The following is a 21,827-nucleotide window of genomic DNA, read 5'->3' on the forward strand; positions in this document are numbered from 1 at the left end:
GGGCCTTGCTCCTGCCTTATTCAGGGTGGGGCGGATTGATCCCTGGGCCTCGGAGGAGCGAGAGACACACCTCTGGCTAATTTGAAGCCATAAGCTTTAGTTTATTAAAGATAAGCATTTGGACGTATTCTTTCCCTTACCAGGAAAATTAATTCACTTGGGTAAAGAACAGAGGCCCTTCCATGTTACTGGGTGGTTCTGTTGGCATGTAGGTAGAAATGGGTTATTCAGAAGTAGCCCTCTCCCCTAGAAGGGGGCTTCGGAGTTCCAGGTGAGCAGGAGGCCCAGCATGTGACAGGCTGCTGTTGAGCTCGTGTGAGCTCTTCCGAGCTTTAACACGCAGACCGAGTGGCATGGATTTCCTGAGTCGGTTCGAGTGGAGATATCATATACAAAACAGTGTGAGCCTCGTGCTGGCAGATGGGTGGTAGATGGGTGGTGGTGATGAGCGTACTTATTCTGAGTGAGAAATTGAAAGGGTGTGGCTGATGAACATGGAAGAAAAAAGGAAAGAAAAAAAACCTTTGTTTTAGCTTTATAGTTAGGTTGGAAGTTGGGGTTCCCATGCCTGACTCCATCGTTACTATGGCTTATGTCTCTCATCTTCCAGGAAGCTGCTGAGTCAGCTTTCTTGGCAGTACGTGTGCATGTGGGTATGTGCCCCTGCAAGGGTGTCTGTAGATGACCAGCTGAGGACATGCCATCCGAGGTAGAATGTTGCTCTGTGTGTAGTGGGCTTTGGGCTTTTGTTTGAGGCAGGATCACACCACATGGCCTAGGCTGGCCTCGGGTTTAAGATCCTCTCATGTGCGGTTCAAGTTGGGATTACAGGTGTGTGCTGCACCGCACCCTGCTGTTGAGGGCAGTTGTGTGGAGGTTAAGGTCACCTGTCCCTGTCACAGTATCGCCAGGCTGATTTCCACGAAAATGAAGAGGAAGGATGCCCAAGCTGCACCAGGATGAAGAACAGTTGCTGGGGTCATAAAGGAAGGCTTGTGGGCAGTGGGAAAATGCTCCCCTGTGGGAACGGGGTTTGAATCAGACTCCCCTCCCTGTGCTGCTCAGCAGTGGTTTCCTGTGGGTTTTCACGTGATGGGGTAGGAGGATTTCTGATGCCAGTAGTTAGTCTGAGCAATGATGGTGATCTTTCTTGGTATCGAGTGTCTATCTCACTGTGGTGGGAACTGTTGTAAACAGGACTGAGAGTCTTGCCAGAGCCCTGGAGGTGGACTGATCACTGCTGAGACCCAGGGACCTGCCCCAGGTGCTGTGGGAGGAGGGACATGGCCCACGCTGTGGCCGAGACTCTGTCCGTTCAGTTTGATACTTGAGTCTAAGGTTTGCAGCGCTGCAGATGCACTGACAGTGAAATTATCCTCTTGAAATGAAATTTGAACTGGAATGTGGTGGTCCGGGCCTGTGGCCCAGCACTTGAGAGTTTGAAGCAGAAGGATCACCTGGAGTTGGGAGGCCAGCCTGAGCGACAAAAGAGGTTCAAGACCAGCTCAGGAATAGTGTAAGGCCCTGTGTTAAGAAAGCAAACAAAACTAGATACAGTTGCCTTTAGAATCCTTGGAAATCACTTCAAGCTTTCCAGACGTGTTTGATATGGGGCTTCGTGGTCACTCCAGTTACTGCAAATATGAAGAGTATTAAAGGGCATTAAGGAGGGATGTAGACGGTCAGTCCAGTCCTGCAGTCACGTTACTTCCTGTTCTCGCCTGTATCTTAGTGAATAAGTAATTACTTATTTGCTCAGCTCCCACAGCCCCTCTCAACACAGACACACACGCACGTGCTATAAGCCCTAGAGGCCGGAGATGTGGCCATTGTTCTTTGTGTGTGGATTCCATGTGGGGGGAGGGGGGGAACTTTGACGTCAGGCCTGACTCAGTGTTCATGCTCTGTATTAGTTTTCTAACCCTGGGTACCGTTAGCAGCTTCATGCACCCCCTGTGTAAGTTCTCAGCTCTGCAGGGAAAGGACGGGGAGGAGCCTAGCTCCAGACCAGTGTGGCCACCTTCCCTGCATAGGCTCTTACAGAGCCAAAGAAGGCGTCAGCCAGGCGAGCTAGCCTACTTTCTGGATGCTTTGGAGAAAGAATCTATTTCCAAGTATATTTAGGTTGGTAGCAGAATACATTTTATTAGGGGCAGAAGGAAATTTCCCCGTCACTCTTTAGCAGTCCCCTGATGGAATAAACTGATAAAAGTTGAATGGGAGAAAAGCCACAAGAACATAGTACACACAGAGATGCTGTCGAATTGTCTCCAGTGCCCAAAAGATCCCAAAGCTCAAACCTTCTGTTTCTGCAGGGGAGGGGGGGGGGAGGTAAGCCGTTTTGAGAGGTCCTTGATGATGACAGGGACAGGCTGTGTGTTAAATGGTGCTTTTGGCATTTAAGGGAGCCCAAGGGAGCAACACCACCTTGCAGAGGAGGGGAAGGCGGGTGGAGAGATGGTGGCTCAACTGTTGAGGGCATTGGCGTCCTTTCCAGCGGACCCAGGTTCCGTTCTCAGCACCGCATGGCAGCCTGTGGCTGTCTGTAGCTCGTGGCTGTCTGTAGCTCCTGTTCCGGGGATCCGGGGTTCTCTCCTGCTCGCTGCGGGCACCGTTCACACCTGGTGCACAGACATACACAAAAAATAAAAATTAAGATTAAAAAACAAAACAAGAAAATTCTTCAAAGGCCAGGCACAGTGGCTCACACTTTTAATCTCAGCACTTGGGAAGCAGAGGCAGGTAAATATTGGTGAGTTCAAGGCTGGCCTGGTGTATAAGACCCTATCTCTGTCTAAACAAACAGCACAGAAGTCTCTTGTAGCCACTTTCCCGTTACCCCTTAGGAGATTTCGTGTAGAAATCAAAGAAATCGAACTCCTGCAGCCTTACAGGATCCGAGAATGAAATTAACCCTTGTCCTTAAGTTATCTCTGCTGAGCCGTCTTACTAGCCTGATAATAGCTTTTTTGTGTGTTTGGTTGTTTTTTGGGTTTTTTTTGTTGTTGTTGTTTTGTTTTGTTTTGTTTTGTTTGTGTGTGTGTGTGTGTGTTTTGAGACAGGGTTTCTTTGTGTACCCCTGCAGTCCTGGAACTGACTCTGTAGACCAAGCTGGTGTTGAACTCAGAGATCCGCCTGACTCTGCTTCCTGATTGTCGGGACGAAAGGCATGGGCCACCACCACCTGGCTCTAATAATAGCTGTTTGAAGTTCATTTTATTATTAATGTGCATGTGTACACAGCGCGTGCACACGCCCATGCCACAGTGCACACATACATGGGTCAGAGGGTGTCGATGGGGGGTGAGTCCTCACCTGTCTCTATCTGGGTTCCGGGGTGGAACTTGGGTCGTCAGGTTTGCAGCCCGCCCCCCGCCCCCCGCCCCAAACATTCTGTCCAGCAGCGTAGGCCTTTGAGCCGCATTCTCCAGAAGTAAAGGGATCCCAGTGACCTGCAAATTCTTTACCACTGAGCTGCACGTCCAGCCCGGCTTCCCCAGCGCCCGCCGCCTTTTTAGACAGTTCATGTAACACAAGCTGGGCCCCAGACTTTCGGTGTAAGCAGGGATGACCTTGAGTTTGTGATCCTTCTGCCTCTACCTCCTAAGAGCTAGAATTACAGGTGTGCGCCACCGTGCCTGGTTTATGCAGTGCTCGAACCCAGGCCTTTGTGGCTGCTAGGTACACTCTGCCAGCCGAGCCACAGCCTCAGCCTCCTTTTTACTTTGAGACAGGGTCTCACTAAGTTGCTTAGCCGGCCTTGACTTGGCTCTCTCACGCAGGCAGGCTTTGAATTCAGAACCCTCCTGCTGCAGCCTCCCAAGTAGAAGGGGTGGATCATGCCAGTCTAGCTGACCTACTTTGACTAACTAAAATACAAGCCAGTAAGCAGTGTTTGTTTTTTGTTGTTGTTGTTGTTTTATCCCTGTTAAAAGCAATTTGGCCTGAGACCGCTCTTGTATGATTCAGTTTAACAATCAAGTTGCGAAGAGCGACCAGAGGTATCGTGACTACCAACTTTTCTGTACTGAAGAATTATAAATAAATAACTATAAACAAATAAGTAGGCTGTGAGTCCCCCTCCACACCTTTCTGGTGTTCTCTTCCTCTCCTCGCCCCCAGCCCAAAGGTGGCACTCCACGTCAGCTGCTGTTTCTGCCGTATTGAGGGAGGGGGTAGGAGTGTTCTGCCCATGCCCTGGGACAAGTGTTGGCTTCTAGTCAGAGGCCGGCTGAGGCAGCAGCTGGCTCCTGCCACTCAGCCGAGAGGCCTGTCCTTCGGAGCCGAGGGCTGAGACTCCCTCTCCGCTCCCTCAGCTTTCTGTCCTGTCTGTGCCCCCCAGGAGATTCCCCAAGAGCTCACACTGGATGCCCTGCTGGAGATGGACGAGGCCAAGGCAAAGGAGACGCTGCGGCGCTGGGGGGCCAGCGCTGAGGAGTGCAGCCGGCTACAACAAGCCCTCACCTGCCTTCGGAAGGTGACCGGCCTGGGTAAGAAAGGCCCGCTTCACTCCCGGTTCTCTATTCCTGCCTGTGCTCCTAGGCTTGCCAGTTCCCTGGGAGGTGGGACTTCTGCCTGAGTAGGCCTCAGGACAGGGAGGGTGTGCTTCAGGGTTTGGGGGCCGTTTTGGTGTGGCTGTTTAGAAAGTACGCTGGTCCTCAGCCCTAAGGGAGGCCCTTCAGAGTTCTCAGGGCCTCGGAGCCCAGATGGTGTGGCCAGTCTGACCTGGGAAGCCTCAGCCATTGTTAGGAATCCCCAGTCGGTTTTCAGGACAGGCCCAGCATGACAACACCTCCGACACTTACAGGAAGGCAACTGTGTTGCTCCAGCCCCTCCACCAGCTTCCTATGAGCTCCCAGCCTCCCTCCTCTAAACAGCTCCCTTCCTGCTCCTGTCCTCATGGGCAGCTTCAGCCTTCTGCTCGCGAAGCCTCTCTGGTGTCAGTGTGGCCTGAGCCCAGCATGCTTAGAGAAGTTCTACAGCTTCTTCTGTGGGAGTGTGCCCAGGGCTGTCCCAGGCCTCGCATAATCCTGCCATTACTGAAGTCTCCTCAGGGATTACTCCCAGGCATTTTATTTCTTCCCTTGGAAACGATTTCCCTTGCCTGACTTAATGTTCCCACCACCACGCAGAGAAGCCACTGAAATGAGCCTAACGAATGGAAGCAGGCCTCATTTGAAAGATCTGAGCTACCTCCCTCATCTTCAGCCTCCTGAGGCTGGAAAGGGAGGCATCGAGCTTTGTAATACATAATATATAATATATATATTATATATATACATACATACACACACACACACACACACACACCAGGATAGCCTCAAACTCACAGAGATCCACCTGCCTCTGCCTCCCAAGTGTACTACCATACCCAGCTGATTTATTTTATCCCCCAAAGGGTAGGGCTTAAGTTCTTTATTCTGAGTGTGTGTGGCACTAGATATGTCTGCTTCCCCCTGGGCCAGGGCACGGCAGCCCTAGGGAGGAGAACTTTTGCAGCTTCTCTCCTGTTAACTCTCAGCTGTGAAACTCCTGCTTCCCTATGACAGACTGTGGTTTCCAGTCATCCCACAGGACTTCCTCACTGCCCACCAGGGCCGAAAGCAGTCAGAGCATCCTGCTTGCACCCAAGCAGGACTCGGCGAGAGCAGCCCAATCGAAGCAAAGATGAGCCGAGGAGTCAGCCCCCCTTCCCCTCCCCGTGCCTCAGTCCCTCATCCGTACAATAAGGCAGTAGCTGCTCCTTTGACAGGATTGTTGTGATGGTGAAGGGAACCAAGGGTCACTAAAGGTCAGGTGTGCTTTTCACTCTTAGGCCTGTGAAGGGTGGGAAACGCTGCCACTGTTTTCCTTTGCAGCCTCTGGTCTTTTCTTCCTATGTAGTCTAGGCTGGCCTTGAGCTCACCCTCCCATATGGCAGCTCCCTGAGGGCTGTGATAGGACTGTGTGCCACCAAGCCTGGCTCATACTTGGTTTTGTTTCATGTTTGTTCTGATTTGCTTTGTTTTTGAGACAGGGTCTAACTCTGTAAGCAAGGTCTCTTCAGGCACACACCACCACACCAGCTGATGTTTGAAGATTTTTTTTTTTTTGGTTTCTGAAATAGGGTCTCTTGCAGCCTAGACTGGCCTTGAATTCTCTGTGTAGTCAAGGTTGGTCTTGAACCTTAGATCCTTCCACCTTTACACCCCTCTGAATACTGGGATCACAGGTGTGTGCCACCTCCCACCCCCATCTCAGCTAATGTCTTTAACGCAGAATTTTCCCTTCCTGAGGTCCCACTTTGGTGTGGGCATCCCAGCATTCCCTCAGTACAGTGGTATTGCCAGACTCTGTCAACTGCCAGCTACTGAATAATGGCACAGAGACCTTTTATTATTTTATGAAAGAGTAGGCCTAGCGTAGGCTGTTCCCCAACTAGCTCATGTAACTTAATTAACCTGTTTATTCTAGTCCACGTCGGCCACATGGTCCGTTTCTTCTCACTCAGTGCCTGTTTGTCCGACTTCCTCCATGTCTGGCTGGTGACTCTCCCGTGCCTCTCAAATCTTCCCACAGTTCGCAGCTCTGAGACAGATGATGATTCATAAAAAATAACACTACCAAAGTCAGGACAGTACTCAGCTCTCTGCTGATATAGAAATCAATACTTGAGTAGTATAAAGACAACCTTTACACAGTATGCAAAAAGGTCATCCCAACGTCGTCCCCTTTTAAACCAATAGAAAGCTTTAGCATCAGTAAATTATATATGATAAGAACAATTATGAGAACTATCAGGTAAGAATTTGGCTGCATTGGACTGCACTATTTTGGTGAGTTCACAGTTCTGTACCTAAATCCTCTTCTATCATAAGTTGCACTTATCAACCTAAAAGTATCTTTTGAAATCTTAAAACATTTTCTTAAACCCTAAACAACTTAAGCATATGTACAAGACTGTAACTGTCTAGGCTTCCACTCCATCAGAGACGTGAGAAAGATAAATTTTACTGGAGTAAACAGGAAGTACAGAGCAAGCAGCTTCAAAACCAAGAGATGACAGTGACTGCTGGCTGCCTGGGCAGTCTCCCAAGAACCCTCTGTGGCGTTGGGGCATCCATCTTCAGCCTACAGGCCCAGCACAGCTGACAGACTTATTTGTGAAGCAGGAATTACGGATTGGGCTACCTTGTCTTGGCAAAGTTCGGCAGTCAACTTCCCAGGGTCCTGTTTGTCTACAGTTTGGACAACATGCTGTCAGCAGTCAAGGAAAGGGCAGCTTTCTGCCCGGTGGCCAGCTTTGCCAAGTTTGAAGCAAACCCCATATGGAGGTTCTTTGATGTCCATCATCTTCTTTGGAGGAGAATGGGGATTCTGACAGGAGCTGATGTGTCTCATAGTCATGAAAAGCCTTATATTACTAAATGCCAAATTCTATAGATCTCCGAAGGGTTTGATGAGCACCTGTCTATCTAAAGTATATCTGAAAAGGCAAACATTGCTTGTTTTCAGCTACTTACTATCTGCTTCCCTTTGAAAACATCTACAGGAGGCTAAATCAAGCTTATTTCTGTAATTAACCAAACTAGCATCCAACAAGGCTACAAGTTCGGTTGTTATATGTAACTAACTACTAACCTGCATCTCTTAATTACCTTAAATAATAGTAGCTTTCAAAGGGTCTAGAACTTTACATTTTTAAATGAGTTGCATAGGTACAAAAACAAAAATAACCTTAAATTTCTATCAGTATAAAAAATCCATGCCATTGTAAAGTATTTGAGACTAGTAATTGCCTTTTAGTATAAAAGTAGATTCAAGAATCTTCTTTTCCTTATATCTCTATATCTGCCCCCCCCCCCGCTTTTTCTTTTCATCCTCTCTCCTCCCTTTTCTCCTTAACCCAAGATAGGAGAGGAAGAAGGGCAGAGGGAAGAAAGATAGACATCTCTGAATCTAACCTTCTTTATTTTCTCCTTGATGAAGACCATTAATGACTTGGAAACCCCCCCCCCGCCCCAAGACAACAAACATCCATCACCCATCAAACAGCCAAAACCACCCACTCCACTTCTCAGATGGGCATTGTTCTCTTAAAATTACTTCCTGCTCTCTGGGGGTGACTGTGTCTTTTGGGGGCCCTAAGAAAACTGGCATATTGGCCAGGTCCTGGGAGAACTAGCTGTAACATTTGTGGCCCAGTCTCTGGGCGATGGGAAAGTGCAGGGCTTAACTGCAGTCCTGGCTGGAACAGTCTGCAAGGCCGGACCGCCTGAGCTAGCCACTTTGACGTTGTTCTGGATGAAGATTTTGAGGAGACCACAGCTAAGGCAGAGTGTGAGGCTGGACCACCTGGGCTGCTTGTCTTCATTGGTGTCTGGTTCTTCTGCTCTGAAAACACGTAAACTTTTAAAGGTAATACGCATTTCAGCATGGAATGTGTGGTGTGCACAAACCAGCGAAAGGTGGTTCTCTGCTCCCTGTTTGAGCAGGTGAAAAGCATCAAACTCTGTAAGTCCGTTTGGACCGTATAACCAAACTGTGATATAAATCTCCGTCCATGCCATGTGAAAGGATGGCTTGTCCTAATGAGGCCCGAGACGTCCCTGTCTCAGCCAGTCTCAGAGCCGTTCTCTTGTAGCGGGATCAACATTCATGTCGGCTGTTTTGTTGTTCTTCCTTGTTCCCTCATGTCTGCAGTCAAGATTCCCAAGATGTGTCCCCTGGTCAGATCTCATCTATTAATCTTAGAGGAATCCACGGCTTTTCCTTTCCTGTTGAAACAAAGGCATCCCCGATGCAACACATTTCCTGACTTCCATTCTGAAGTTAACCATTCTTACACTATATGGGCTGCTTTAATTCAGCAGTCTTTTCTAAAATCCAGTGTCCGGCCTGTTAACATCTCCTCTAAAGCATAGCTAGATCCTTTTATAGGATCCTTTTACAGGTCGGGTTATTGCCTGACCTGTAAGATTGTCAGATGTATCTGTAACTTGTTCTGTGCCATAATGTCTAAAAAATTGTTGCATTTTATTGGATACATATTCTGGCGCATCATCAGCTCCAGTCTGCAAAGGCATCTTTAAGGTAGCCATTATTTCTAATAAATATGCAACCACGGCACCAGTCTTTTCAGAACTCAAGGAAAAAGCCATCGAAATCTTGAATAGGTATCAGTCGTCCACCATGTTAGCCATTATAGCAAATCTCTCCAGTCTTTTGGAATTACATGATTTTCCGTGGCCCAATACATGCTCTAAGACATTATTACTCCTATAAATCTCTTTAGTTCTAGTGCCTCTATGGGCTGCCATCCAGATTCTTGATAATCTTGTGGATTTTGTTCATCTGGAACTACTTTTTTTGCTGTCACTGTAGGTTTCAGATTGGATTCTTCTGAAGATTCTTTATTCTGATTTAAAGAATCCTCTAATCTCTGTTCCATGGCCTTTTATCTAGTAGTCTATTCTTCAGTCCTTTTCTTATCTGAGTCTGCTTTATTCTGATTTTTCTTAAAGAGGATATATAAAATTGTAATCATTACCAAACATAATTATTTTTATGGTGATAATTAAAACAAAATTATATGGGATCCAAGTGCCCTTTGCTATTGTATTCTTTTGGGGTGGGTGGGTTTTGGTTTTTCAAGACAGGGTTTCTCTGTGTAGCCTTGTCTGTCCTGGAATCACTTTGTAGACCAGGCTGGCCTTGAACTCACAGAGATCCACCTGCCTCTGCCTCCCTGAGTGCTGGGGTTAAAGGCATGAGCTACCACTACTCAGTGTATTTTCCATTTTTTAACACAGAAAATGTTTTCTTTTTAAGCTCCCTAACTCTCTTCTTCCTTCAGAGAATTCACTTTATTTCAAACTAATTTTTTTCTTTTTGTGATTCTTGTTATCCAGTTTCTTTACACTTTTCCTGTTTCCAAACTTAATACATTACCAGTTCAGAAGTCTGGGACTTCTCGGTAACTCCGAAATTCTGGGGGGAATGTCCTTTCTGTTCCTCAGGCCAGCACTGTCTTTGGCGGCCGGCTTCAGCCCCTCATCTTGATCTAGCAGGCTGCACTTGCTGGTTTGGGGGCTGAGGCCACTGTTTGCCCTTCCCTGAGAGCCTCACCCCTGTGGGCACCGGCCGGGAGCCAGGCCTGCCCGCCCCAGCTCTGGGTTGCACTTGAACAATGCTGCATTTCCCCTACCGCAGCAGCTGGCTCCACCACAGCTCTGGGGAGTTACTTGCCCGTGGGCCATCCACTGAATCTCCCGTTCCCTGCTCCCCACCCAGCTGCTCAGAGGCCCAACTCGAGTGCCCAGCAGCTGGCCCTGTTGCTTCTCGGGGACAGTTAGAGGAGCCACGCCTCCACACTAGGCTTCTCTACGGTTTCTTGTTTCTGCCACTGGCTGGCTTGCATGGTTGCTAAGAGACCACTTTTCCAGCTGCTCCCATACCTTCCATGCCTGTCTTGGGCTAAAGCCTTAATCTGTCTAAGTTTGGATTTCTAGCTACCACGTTGGATGCCATTTATCGCCAGACTGTCTCAACTGGCCAGCTCCCGAATAATGACACAGAGACCTTTTATTATTTTATGAAAGCTTAGACCTTAGGTAGGCTATTTCCCGGCTAGCTCATATATCTTAATTAACCCCTTTATTCTGCCTGCCGCTTCCAGCTCCCTCGTGTCTGTCTGGCAAAGCTCCTGCCCCTCTCAAATCTTCCCACAGTTCCTGTCTCTGCCTAGAAATTCCACCTTTCCTCTCTGGCCTAGCTATAGGCCATCAACTCTTTATTAAACCAGTCAGAAGATGCGGGAAATATGTTCACAAAACAGAGACAGGTGATGCTTCATGAGTACCAAAGTCTGACAGTACTCAGGTCTCTGCTGGTACAGAAGCCAACAGCTGAGTAACACAGCCTTTACCCAGTGTACAAAGAGATCCTCCCAACACAGGGGAGAGTGTGAAATCAGTGCTGATAGCGTTATTATGCTTTCAGATAGTAGTGGCACCTCTGAATCCCTTGTATTTCTGACTGACTCCTTGACCCACAGGAGGGGAACACAAGGAGGACTCTGGTTGGAGTTCAGCGGAGGCACAACGAGAAAGTAGTTCAGGGCCTTCAGCGGACATGCTCTCCCCACTGGGCCGAGTGGGTGTCGGCACTCAGGGGCCCCGTTCCGTCTCCGTGTCAGCCCTGCCTGCCTCAGACTCTCCAGTTTCGGGCCTCAGTGAAGGCCTCTCGGACACCTGTATCCCCTTGCACGCCAGTGGCCGGCTGACGCCCCGGGCCCTGCACAGCTTCATCACGCCCCCTACGACACCCCAGCTGCGACGGCACGCCAAGCTGAAGCCGCCGAGGACACCCCCGCCCCCAAGCCGCAAGGTCTTCCAGCTGCTGCCCAACTTCCCCACGCTCACACGCAGCAAGTCCCACGAGTCCCAGCTGGGAAACCGAATCGATGAAGTCACCCCAGTGAGGTGAGTTTGCCCCGTGGCTTTCTCTCAGGCACCTACAAAGGACTGATAAACTCAACCCACATCGAAGCAGGGAGGAGCACAGGTGTCCATCCCTCTGATGCAGCTGGACTGAATCCCAACAGATGCCTTTCTGTGCACAGACACATATAAAATGATGCGTGTTTCAGTCAGGATAGGCTGGACTAGGCCACAGTAACAAACAGGCCCGTTATCCCCAATGCTTAAAGACTTGATTCTCATAGGCTAGCAGAACAGCCCCTATCTGGAACATTACTTCCAGGGTCACTGGCAGACCAAACAGCGAATTCTAGATGTTGTGCGCTGGCAATTAGGTAGACTTGGTTCCCTGTGTTCGTGAGTTGCTTCTGAGGATCCAACCACTGAAGGATTGAAAAATGCTGGGAGAGAGCTGGGGATGTGGCTTCATGATAGAACACTTACATCTCCAACACACAAGAAGAAAACATTCAAGAAAAAAACATTACCTGTCGCTGTACTGAATGTTCACTTCTTCTCTTATCCTTGTTTCTTTACCAGCACAGTAAAACAACTATTCATATTTATAGTAACTATTTAAATAGCATGTGCCCATGGTCCAAAGGCCGAAGAAAGTGTGCCTTTCTCTCCCCCTCCACTGCCAGTATCCATATTAATCGAAACAACTGACTTAAAAACCTGCTCATCACATACTGTTGTGTAACTCAGTCAGCATGTCCCTTCTGGTAGCCATTGGATTGTTGTGGGTTTTGTTGTTTTCTTTGGGTTCTTTTTCTTGTTTCCCTGGGGGTTCAGGTACCTGGCTCTCCTCTTTGATCTGGCACTCCTTTTCTAGAGGGTTCCTAGGGCTTTAGCAGCCCTCTTGTTTTTCTGCTTGCATGAGGCCTGTCGTGGTCTGTGATGTACCAGACCCTGGATGGGTCAGATGACTTTGAATTATGGAGCAGAAACCCAGAAAATCCCTGTGCCGCCCAGCCCAGGTGCCCCCAGATGCAGCCATAGAACATAGGATAATTTCTGTGAGGCCACGGGGTCTATCAGAGAAGGCCTCACAGTGACCTGCAGCTGATGCCTTGGTTCTTATTTCTTCCTGAGAAGAGCAGTAGGCTCTTCCACGTTCAAGAAGGGAACAGATCCTCAAGCCAGCAGTACTGCTGGCTTCAGATGTTGGGGTTCTGAGTCCGTTCCCCACCACCTGACAAAGGTGCCCTGGTGAGCTCCAAGGGCAGCAGAGAGTCCTTCCCCCCAGCTCCTGCCTCCTTTGGGAGAGGGGAGCTCCAGAAGAGAAGGCAGGCTTGCTCAGAGCATGTCCCTACTTGATCCTTTGTAGAATCCACCCTTCAGCTCTGCATTCCCTACTCTCCTGCCCAGCTCCCTGCCTCTCTAACACACTAACCCATCCCCTTCTTCCTGGACCTTGGGCACCCAACCCCCCCCCCAAGGTCACATGACCCAGGAAGACCTTGCTTCCTCGGTCATGAAATTGGGGTGACTCTGCTGTGCTGGATGGATAGCAAGGCTTACACAAGGCCAGTCTCTGTCCCTTGTCCCAGCCCTTGGCCTGCTTTATTGCCAGGAAGCTTTAAAGCACAGGCTGAGCTTGCTCTCCTTTTTGTCTCTCCAGGTTTGGTAAGAATAATTCGTTTTCATCCCTTCTGCCACCGGAAGCCATGCTCGAGTTGCTGTCCCGGTCCAGGGTGGATTTCTCTGACCCCGCTTAGCCCGGTGGGCTGTTCCATAGCAGAAGCAGAAGTACTGGCAACCACCTCGTCATGTAGCCCTGAGGCAGCTGGCCTTAAAATGACAGGCCGGCCTCAGCCCAGCCCTTGGGAAGTAGAGACTTGGAAGGTGTCTCTGCTCACCTCAGCCCCTTGCCAAGCCTGTCTCCGCCTTGCCATTGCTGTATCGACCCCTGTGCCTACTCCCATCTTCTGAGCTGACTCAGAAAGCTGTGCCCTGGGTGTGACCTGTCATCCACCTAGAGCCTTGCTGACGGCTCAGGACTCCCCTCTGCAGGAGATAGGAATTCCCAGAGGTAGTTCCAAGTCTGAGGGTGCAGGTCCTTGAAGAGGAGGAGGCGGCCCAGGCAAACCTGGAGCCGTCTCTTCTCCCCCTCCCCGTCTCCAGCTGGGATCAGGGTCTCACATATACTCACAAACTGTGGGTTCCTGTGACTCCCAGCAGAGGTGTCAGCTGGGCCTCCTGAGTCTGCTTTGGGTGTCTGAGTGTCCCAAGAATGCCTAGGGTTTTCTCAATGAAATAGTGATTTGTTTTCCCACTAGTGAGATGATAATAGTGGCTGGGTTAAGTTCTGGGGAGAGTGGCCAGGCAGTGACAGTGACAGTCTTGGAGGAAGCTGCTGCAGGTTCCCAGGAAGGTGAGGGTAAGGAGGGTAGGGTGCCTGCACTGCGCTCTCTAGGGCCCTTACCAGAGGCTGCACCCCTGACCCCAGCATATCCCTGACTATCACTACTCACACCCCAGTGGCTGTGGTGGTGTGGTGACCACGGAAGTGAGGCTGTGGGCCTCTCAGGACCCGTAGTCCACCCAGATCCAAAGCAGTGCTGCCGGGCACAAATGGTTGCATACTTGTGGCAGACAGGACAAATCAGAGGTCAGGCTCCGAGCTTGATGACTGGCCTGTCACTGTCCTACTGTTTTCCTGTAGCTGGCAGCTCACACCTTTCGGAGTGCTGTGTTTTGATGCTCTTGGCCACAGACAGAGTGGCGGTGGCCCTATGAGGAAGTTGAGGGGCAACAGCCTTGGGGGTGTGTGTGCCAGAGAACTGCCGGTGATAGAGTTGTGGGTTCTGGTCATCAGGAGGGTGGCAGAGGACCTTTTGTCACAGTCACAATTCTTTGGTGTGTGGACCTCCGCCCTTCCTTGTGCTGTTGTGTCTGTGGTGACTGGCCTTAAACGAGTTAGCCGGCTGTCAGCACCAGCCGTGTGAAAGAACAGCATGCCCCGTCTCACCTGCTCTCTGAGGTAGAAAGGTGTCAGGCAGGAGCCGGTTCCACAGAGCCTCCCCAGTCCACCCAACCTCCCTTCTTTCCCCACAGATCTCCCTCATGGGTCCCCACAGCTGGTACGAAGGGACATCGGGCTCTCAGTGACACACAGGTAGGTTCCATTGTGATAGAACAGAGCTGACCTGGGTTCCACGGGGCACTGTTGAGTCTGTCTTGGTTGCTCTATGCCTCTGGCCCATCTGCTTGTCTTGTAGCAAGGCTTGCACCCACCTTGAGCTCTTCACTTACTTAACCAGACAGCTTTTGGGCTTTCTGGGCCCTCCTTGGGTCTTGTTCTCACCCAGCTGAGGGAAAACAGTTTTCTCCCGTCTACAGGTTCAAAGAAAATAGAACCACAGTCTTGGGAAGAAGCTGCAAGCTTCTTCCATAGTCACCTCTGCCATGGGAGTCCTAAGGCCATCAGGGCCCTCTGTAGCGTATGTGAAAATCCATGTTCCCACACCCTGCCTATTTTCTTCTCCTCCTGGCCATCATTAATCAAAATGATTAATATCATTTTATTTGATCTTTTTAGACAGGATTTCCCTGTGTAGCCCTTGCTGGCTGGGCTTGCTATGTAGACAGGCTGGCCTCAGATTCACAGAGATCCTCCTGCCTCTGCCTCCTGAGTTCTGGGATCAAGGGTGTGTGCCACCATGCCTGGTGACAATCTAAATTTTAAGAACCCTAGAGATAGATGTTTGTACAGTACAGCAGAAGACCACTGGAGACCCCTGACAAGGACCATCCAGAGGTCTGGCCTCAGTGCTCTTGAGACCGGAGTGTGCTGGCCATGGACCTCTGCACAGCCTGCAGAACAGTGCCTTGGGTTGCCCATGCTAACATCTGTTGTAATCACAGCAGGGAACACTGTCAGGGACTCAAGGGCACTGTAACTTGCCAGGGCCTGTGGTTTCTATGGAAACAGCGGGCTGTTTTCCAACTGTGCTGATGCTGGCCTCAGCTTCTCGCCCAAGGGAGAGTTCTAGCTCCTGAGGGCTGACCAGTGCATCCGAGGTCACTGTCACAGTGGCAGAGCCTCAATCCTGGTGCACAGGACCTCTGCTTGGATTCTTGTCCATGTCAGTATCCCCGAGCCACTGCCTCAGGGAAGAGGATCTGGGGCACACACAGCTAGGGTAGGCCACCACCCGGCCCCCTGAGTTGGTTTTCAGGGTTCCTGGTTCCGCCTAACTCTTGGAGGTGGTTGTAATCCTCCAGTCAGCTAAGGTTTGTGGGTGTGTTACAAACAACTCCACCAACACGGTTGCCAGTCATTCTGCTGCTGCCGTGATGGACTGTGTTGCCAAAAAGCATCTTCCTCTGAAAACGAAAGGGCTGTTTGTGGTTTCCTCGACTGGCTCTGTGCTCCTGTGCTGGAGGACATGAGTCCCCTTAAATCCCATTTCGCCTTCCAGTCTATCTTCTGATTTGTTCTTGTTTTGGTGGATCTTACATTGGAAATACATGTGCTCAAAACTCAAGAGGCATCACAGGGTAGAGTTAAAAACCCCCTCTCCTCTTGTCCCTGGCTTCTCTGTGTGCCCACACACAGGTTAGGTAGTCATCTAGGGGTGATTTGTACAAGCAGATGTGTGTGGAAGTTTTGTTCCCACAAAACTGCACATGGTGCAGCTTCATGCTTTGCTTTTTTCCCTCCTTAAGTCCATGTGATTTACGTAGGAGTAAAACACAGCTGGGCACAGTGGTGCACACCTGTAATCCCAGGATTCAGGGAGGCAGAGGCAGGCAGACCTCTGTGAGTTCGAGGACAGCCTGGCCTAAAATGGAAGTCCAAGACAGCCAAGGCTATACAGAAAAACCCTGTCTCAACAAAACCAAAATAAACCAGACTTAGACAGACATGGTATATTCTCACTTATGAGCAGATTTTAGTCCTATAGTACAGGAAAGATACACTACAATGCACAGACCCCAAGAAGATAAGTCTGATGGGCATCCTAGGCCCATTACTTAGGAGAGTGGGGAATTTCTGACACAGACTATGTTGCCTGCTTTTTGACCACTTCCCCCTGATGGGACTTTCCTACCAGGCCACAGGGGAGGAGGATGAACTCAGTCCTCATGTGAATAGATGAGCTGGGGTATCTGGGTAGGAGGGCTCCCCTATTCTGAGGAATAGAGAGGAGATGTAGGAGTGAGGAGCAGAACTGGGAGGAGTAGAAGGAGGGGCCTATGAACAAGATGTAAATTGGATTAATTAATAACAAAATAGTTTTAAAAATCACATCAATAAATAAACAAATAAATAAGACAAAAAAGAAAAACGAAACAAACCAAAAAAATGAGTGTCTAGATATTCGCTGTGTGTGCAGATGGAGAGAAAGAATATTCCAGCACCTGGAGAGTCAGTCGTCTTTGGCTCTTCCCAGCTGATCATGCTGCCACCTGCCATTACTCTCCGAGTCTGTCATCACAGTTGGGCTTTTCCTGTGTTCCTTTGCCCTTCATAGCAGTTTGTCACGTTGTAGTGAGATTTGGAGGTCGTTGTACGCGTGTGTGGAAATAGCTCCTATCTTCCAGCTGCTTGTGTGCGTCTGTTTGGAGCGCCGTGGTCACCCGCTGGTGGACAGGGTTTCTCCAGCCTTACTGTGCTATGCGGCTGCAGCAGCGCCATGTCCCTTGGCATCTCATCCTGTTTCGTAAATACCAAGGACTGGCATCGCCGGGTCCGAGGGCGCACACACGGCTGCTTTGATTGCCGGTGCCACCCTCCGTCCCATTGACCGCACCAACTTTAAGATACAGCAGCTGGGGACCCCAGATGCCTGGGGAAAGCTGCGACCCCAAGTACAGAACTCCGGGGCTTCTGGGATCAGGCCAAGCCCCCCTTTCCCCGGGGCCCATTCAGAGGCCGGGCTGTAACCTCCACGCGCGTTTCTACCCCTGGCAGGTTCTCCACGAAGTCATGGCTGTCGCAAGTGTGCAGCGTGTGCCAGAAGAGCATGATGTTCGGGGTGAAGTGCAAGCACTGCAGGTGAAGGCGGGCGCGAACCTGTCCTTCAGAGCAGCCCTGTTGGTCCGTGCCCGGCCTCCCGTCACGTCGGGGGTTGGAGGACTTTCCTCTACCCAGCCGTTCACAGGGCCGCTGGGCACACGAGGCGCTTGGGGCTCCCTAGGAGGTGAAGCGAGGCCCTCTTGGAAAAGAGGAATATTTGAAGTGGGTTTTGAAGAAGGAAGAGAACTTCTCTAGGCAGAACGAGGGGGAAAAAAGAATTCAAAGGCAAGGGAGAGAGTGAGGACTCCTCTGGGATCCAGAAGGAATCCTGAAGCTGAGAGATGGGCTGCCTGGCGGGCGGTGACAGAAGCAGAGCTGCCGGATGGCAGGGAAGAGTGAGGGGAGGTGGAGGTTTCATACCGGCAGCCTTGTTGTGCGAGTCATAGCATGTGGTTCCCAGTGGGAAGGGGCATGGGCAGGCTCAGTGAGGGCCGCCATCCCATCATCTGCTCTCTGTTGATGGAATCTCAGTTCCCAGCCGCCCTTGCCCTGGCGTTGCTGTGTGGCGTGGGACAAGGCACTTGCCCTTTCTGGCCTATGTGTTTTCCGTTTAGACATCTGGGGAGCTGATTCATTCAGATTATCTGAGCCACCATGAGTGACAGCCCCTGGGCTGTCATCAGGGCTGAGACAGCAGGGTCTCACTGAGGTCAGCCTCATGGATTGTGTCCTGCTGACTGTCCCGGGCCTCTGAGGTGCTGCTGGTCATTTGGCTATGAGATCCTCAGCGCCCTTCCAGGTGTGGCCAGCACATGGCGCCCCTACACTGCCCTGCACTTGGCAGTGGAAGGGCAGCCCCGCAGCTCATTTTGTTAGCAGGAACCTCGAGACCTGGGGGGACAGGCTGGCTAGACCCAAAGGCGGACCCAGCTCTTTCCACTCCTGGCTGGGACTGCCCATCAGACCGTGTAGCTAGGGACCCCAGGGTCTGGAATGGTTCTTCTAAGGTCAGATTTTCCTCAAGCATTCTAAAGTGGAGAAAGGTCTCCCTTAAAAGCAGGGAAGGGTTTGTAGGGACGAGGAAGACAGTGGCTACAACGGGCAGGGTGGCCTACACCTTGGAGCTAACGCTTGTTGAGATCTCTGGGGGAACTGAGGCCATAGCAGAGTCACCTGGGCGATGCTGGGGTGCCCCTTGGAGTGCTGACTCCCCCTCCTTTGCAGGTTGAAATGTCACAACAAGTGCACAAAGGAGGCCCCCGCCTGCAGAATATCCTTCCTCCCACGTGAGTGCCAGCTCTCCCCTTCTCCCGCTTCCGGGACCCAGGGTGCCTCTCGTGGCATCTGTCCCTGACAGAGTCCCTCCCTCCCAAACAGTGGCCAGGCTTCGGAGGACAGAGTCTGTCCCCTCAGATATCAACAACCCGGTGGACAGAGCGGCAGAGCCTCATTTTGGAACCCTCCCCAAGGCCCTGACCAAGAAGGTAAGCTGGTGGCACGCTGTGGCCTGCGCTTCTGTCAGGGAGCTCTGTTGCCCCCACCGTGGATTCCCTTCCTCAGGTTCAGAGGGGAAGTAGGACGCCATGCTACAGTGCAAGATCTGTGGCTCAGGCAGGGTTGGGGTTCTCCGGGGGTCCTGGCTGAGCTGCATAGTAGGTGCAGTCCTGTCCATTCTAGAATTGTAGGTGGTGATTCCCCGACACTCCCCTCCCCCCACATACACACACACCTGCATTTGAGCCAGCATTTTCTGAGCACCTACTTCGTGCCAGAAACCTAGAAGTTCTGAGGAGCACGTACATGTTACAGATGCAGAAACCGAGTCCCAGACTCCCCAGAACCCATTTCTCATGGTGTCCCTCGCTGTATCCTCACATAACGGAAGGGCGCAGCAAATTCCCCTGGCCTCTTTGATGTGGATAGCAACCCTGTCTGTGAAGACCCAATCCTGATGGTCTGAGCAGCCCCCAGGTCCTACCCACTAACACTGCACCATGGGCGCTGGGTTTCAACATACTGACTTTTAGGGGCGCATGGACCCTGGGGTCCTGAGGCCTGGCTGTGACTTTTCACTGTTCCCTTTTGTGCTCCTGTGACCTGGAATGAGTGACTAGACCTCTCTGTGCCTCATTCACGGATGGTGTGGAATGGGGACAACAGTGCTTCATGCACGGGGCCTGGGATGGGGCTCCTGGGTCCCATTTCTAACTCCTGCTTTGGCCGCCTTCCCCTTTCCTTTGGCACAGATGGCCCCCCGAGGTCCGGGCAGTGCTGTCCCTACACATCCTTTATATCCACCGTGTCTCCTGGCACATGCCAGACAGTCAGACGCTTTTGTGTGGGTCCCTGCGTGGATGAGCAGGCTGCAGTGTGGCCCTTGCCGCCCCGTCTGTGGGCGGTGCTGCAGCTCAGGTCAGCAGTACAGCTAGGGCCACACAGCCGCAGAGAAGCTCCGCCTGCTCTGGTGGCCCACAGTCCCCTCCTCCTGCTCAGGCCACTCTGGGGGTGGGTAGGTCTAGAGCCTCGGGAGCTCGAGCAGAAAGAATGAAGGTGCTGTTTAGCTGGCACCATGTCAGGGCCGCCGTCCTGGCCAGCGAGGCTAACTTCGGCTCCGAGTTTCGGAGTATACCGCACACCCCAGCCTTTGGGTCTGGAGAGAGAAACTTGTTATTCGTGGCCCTAACTGGTCTGACCCTGTCTTATCTAAGGGGTTTCTTTCTGCCCCGGGAAATAAAGGCATTGGACCAGATCTTCGGCCCACCCAACCTAGAGTGTCCCTGGACACCTTTTGGGCCTCTTGGCCTTTTGGCCTGGTCGAGTCTCAAACCAGGATCCTAAGCACTGTTTGGTTCAAGATAGCAGGTCTACAAGAGACTTGAGCAAACATTAGGCAGCTGCTGCATACTGCATGCTTGGCCTTCTTTTTACTGCAGATCCACACAGCAACCCCCTGACATAGGCGATGACTTGTCCAGTGTGTGGTAAGGAAACGGAAGCTCAGGGAGGTCAGCTAAGAAGCGGGAGAACCCTGGTGGGAATCCCGGTCAGCCTGCTTCAGCCCTGGCTCTATCACAGAAAGCCTCAGGCAGCAGAGCTGAGCCTGGGCCTCCTCCCCAGTCCCCGCCACACTGACCTCCTTCGCAGGTGCACACCCTGACCCTAGGGTTCCCCCCGACCATCCCGACTCGCTGCCAACCTGGCTCTGTCCTCGCCGGCACAGCCGAGCCTCCTACTTACTGACCAGAATCTACTGGTGTGTAACCCTCATTGTCATAACTACAAAAGCCCCATTTTCTCATCATCATTAGAAAATCACCTCTCATAGGTAGAAGGTGATTGATAAATGTCACCAGGGCTGGGGAGATGGCTCAGCTCATAAAGCGATTGCTACATGAGCGTGAGGACCTGGATTCTGATGCCGAGCACCCACACACAAAGCCAGGCCTGAGAGCCATAAAAGCCTAACACCCTTAATCCCAGCACCCAGGAGGCTGAGCCAGGTGGGTCTCTTGAGTTCATGGCCAGCCTGATCTACATAACAAGTCTCAAGCCAGCCAGGACTACATAGGGAGACCCTGTCTTTGAAAAAACAAAAAATGAAACAACAAAATGCCAGGCATGGAGGTGCACGTGTGATTCCAAATACCAGGCAAGCAGAGGCAGAGAGCTGTGCTGATCAACCTCTGGCCTCCACACACATGAAGACACGTGTTCACACATGTGAACATACGTAGGACACTCAAATGTCATTACAAATCCAGAAGCCGTTTCATCCTGACTAGAAACCATGCCTGCGCAAGGCTTGAGCCCACTGCCTGCCTTTTGCCAGAGGCGTCTGGACAAGTATTGGAGCTGTAGTGTAATGGGGGCCTCCTGGAGGATGAGGGAGAGGACAGCGCTCCCTGCTCTGGCCCAGTATCTTACTTGCTGTGGCATGAGGCCTCCTTCCAAAGTCATTCCCTAGCCCACAAGCCACCCGTTGGCAAGCTGCGGCTAGCCTGATCTAATTTAGGTGACTGCGTGCGCTTGCGAAGGAGATGGTGTTAATAAATCATGACAACACGTGTGAACCAGGCCTGCCTCTGCAGTCCCTCGAGTCTCTTAGAAATTTCCTCCTAGCTCGAGACTTTTTTCCCCTTTATTTTGAGACAAGGTCTCATGTGTTCAGGCTGGTTTCAAACTCACTTTGTAGCCAAGGCTGACTTTAAACTTCTGATCCTCCTTCCTCCACCTCCTGCTGTTGCAACTATACAGTGCTGGCATCAAAACCAAGCTGGGGACCATCACCCCACCAACTGAGCCCCAGCCCCAGTGCCCAGCTCTAAAATTCCTAACCCTTCAGGATGGCAGACAACATTGGCCCAAGCCTTCGCCTCATTCCGGCATTTTGTGGGTTCTCC

At 51.1% G+C, this 21,827-nt stretch overlaps 1 protein-coding gene across 3 annotated transcripts in view; it reads left to right on the forward strand.

Annotated features, from left to right (window-relative positions):
• The window catches only part of Ksr1 (kinase suppressor of ras 1), a 135,417-nt gene that overhangs the window by 93,806 nt on the left and 19,784 nt on the right, over nt 1-21,827 (forward strand). For all 3 annotated transcript variants that reach the window (XM_060387191.1, XM_021639783.2, XM_021639784.2), the window contains exons 3-9: nt 4,343-4,490; nt 11,036-11,462; nt 13,084-13,088; nt 14,520-14,580; nt 17,383-17,466; nt 18,652-18,713; nt 18,805-18,911. In XM_060387191.1, the coding sequence (XP_060243174.1) occupies nt 4,343-4,490; nt 11,036-11,462; nt 13,084-13,088; nt 14,520-14,580; nt 17,383-17,466; nt 18,652-18,713; nt 18,805-18,911 (894 nt within the window). The remainder of the gene's footprint in view (nt 1-4,342; nt 4,491-11,035; nt 11,463-13,083; nt 13,089-14,519; nt 14,581-17,382; nt 17,467-18,651; nt 18,714-18,804; nt 18,912-21,827) is intronic.

This window comes from Meriones unguiculatus, chromosome 7 (genome assembly GCF_030254825.1).
Source record: "Meriones unguiculatus strain TT.TT164.6M chromosome 7, Bangor_MerUng_6.1, whole genome shotgun sequence".
Taxonomy (NCBI): Eukaryota; Metazoa; Chordata; class Mammalia; order Rodentia; family Muridae; genus Meriones; species Meriones unguiculatus.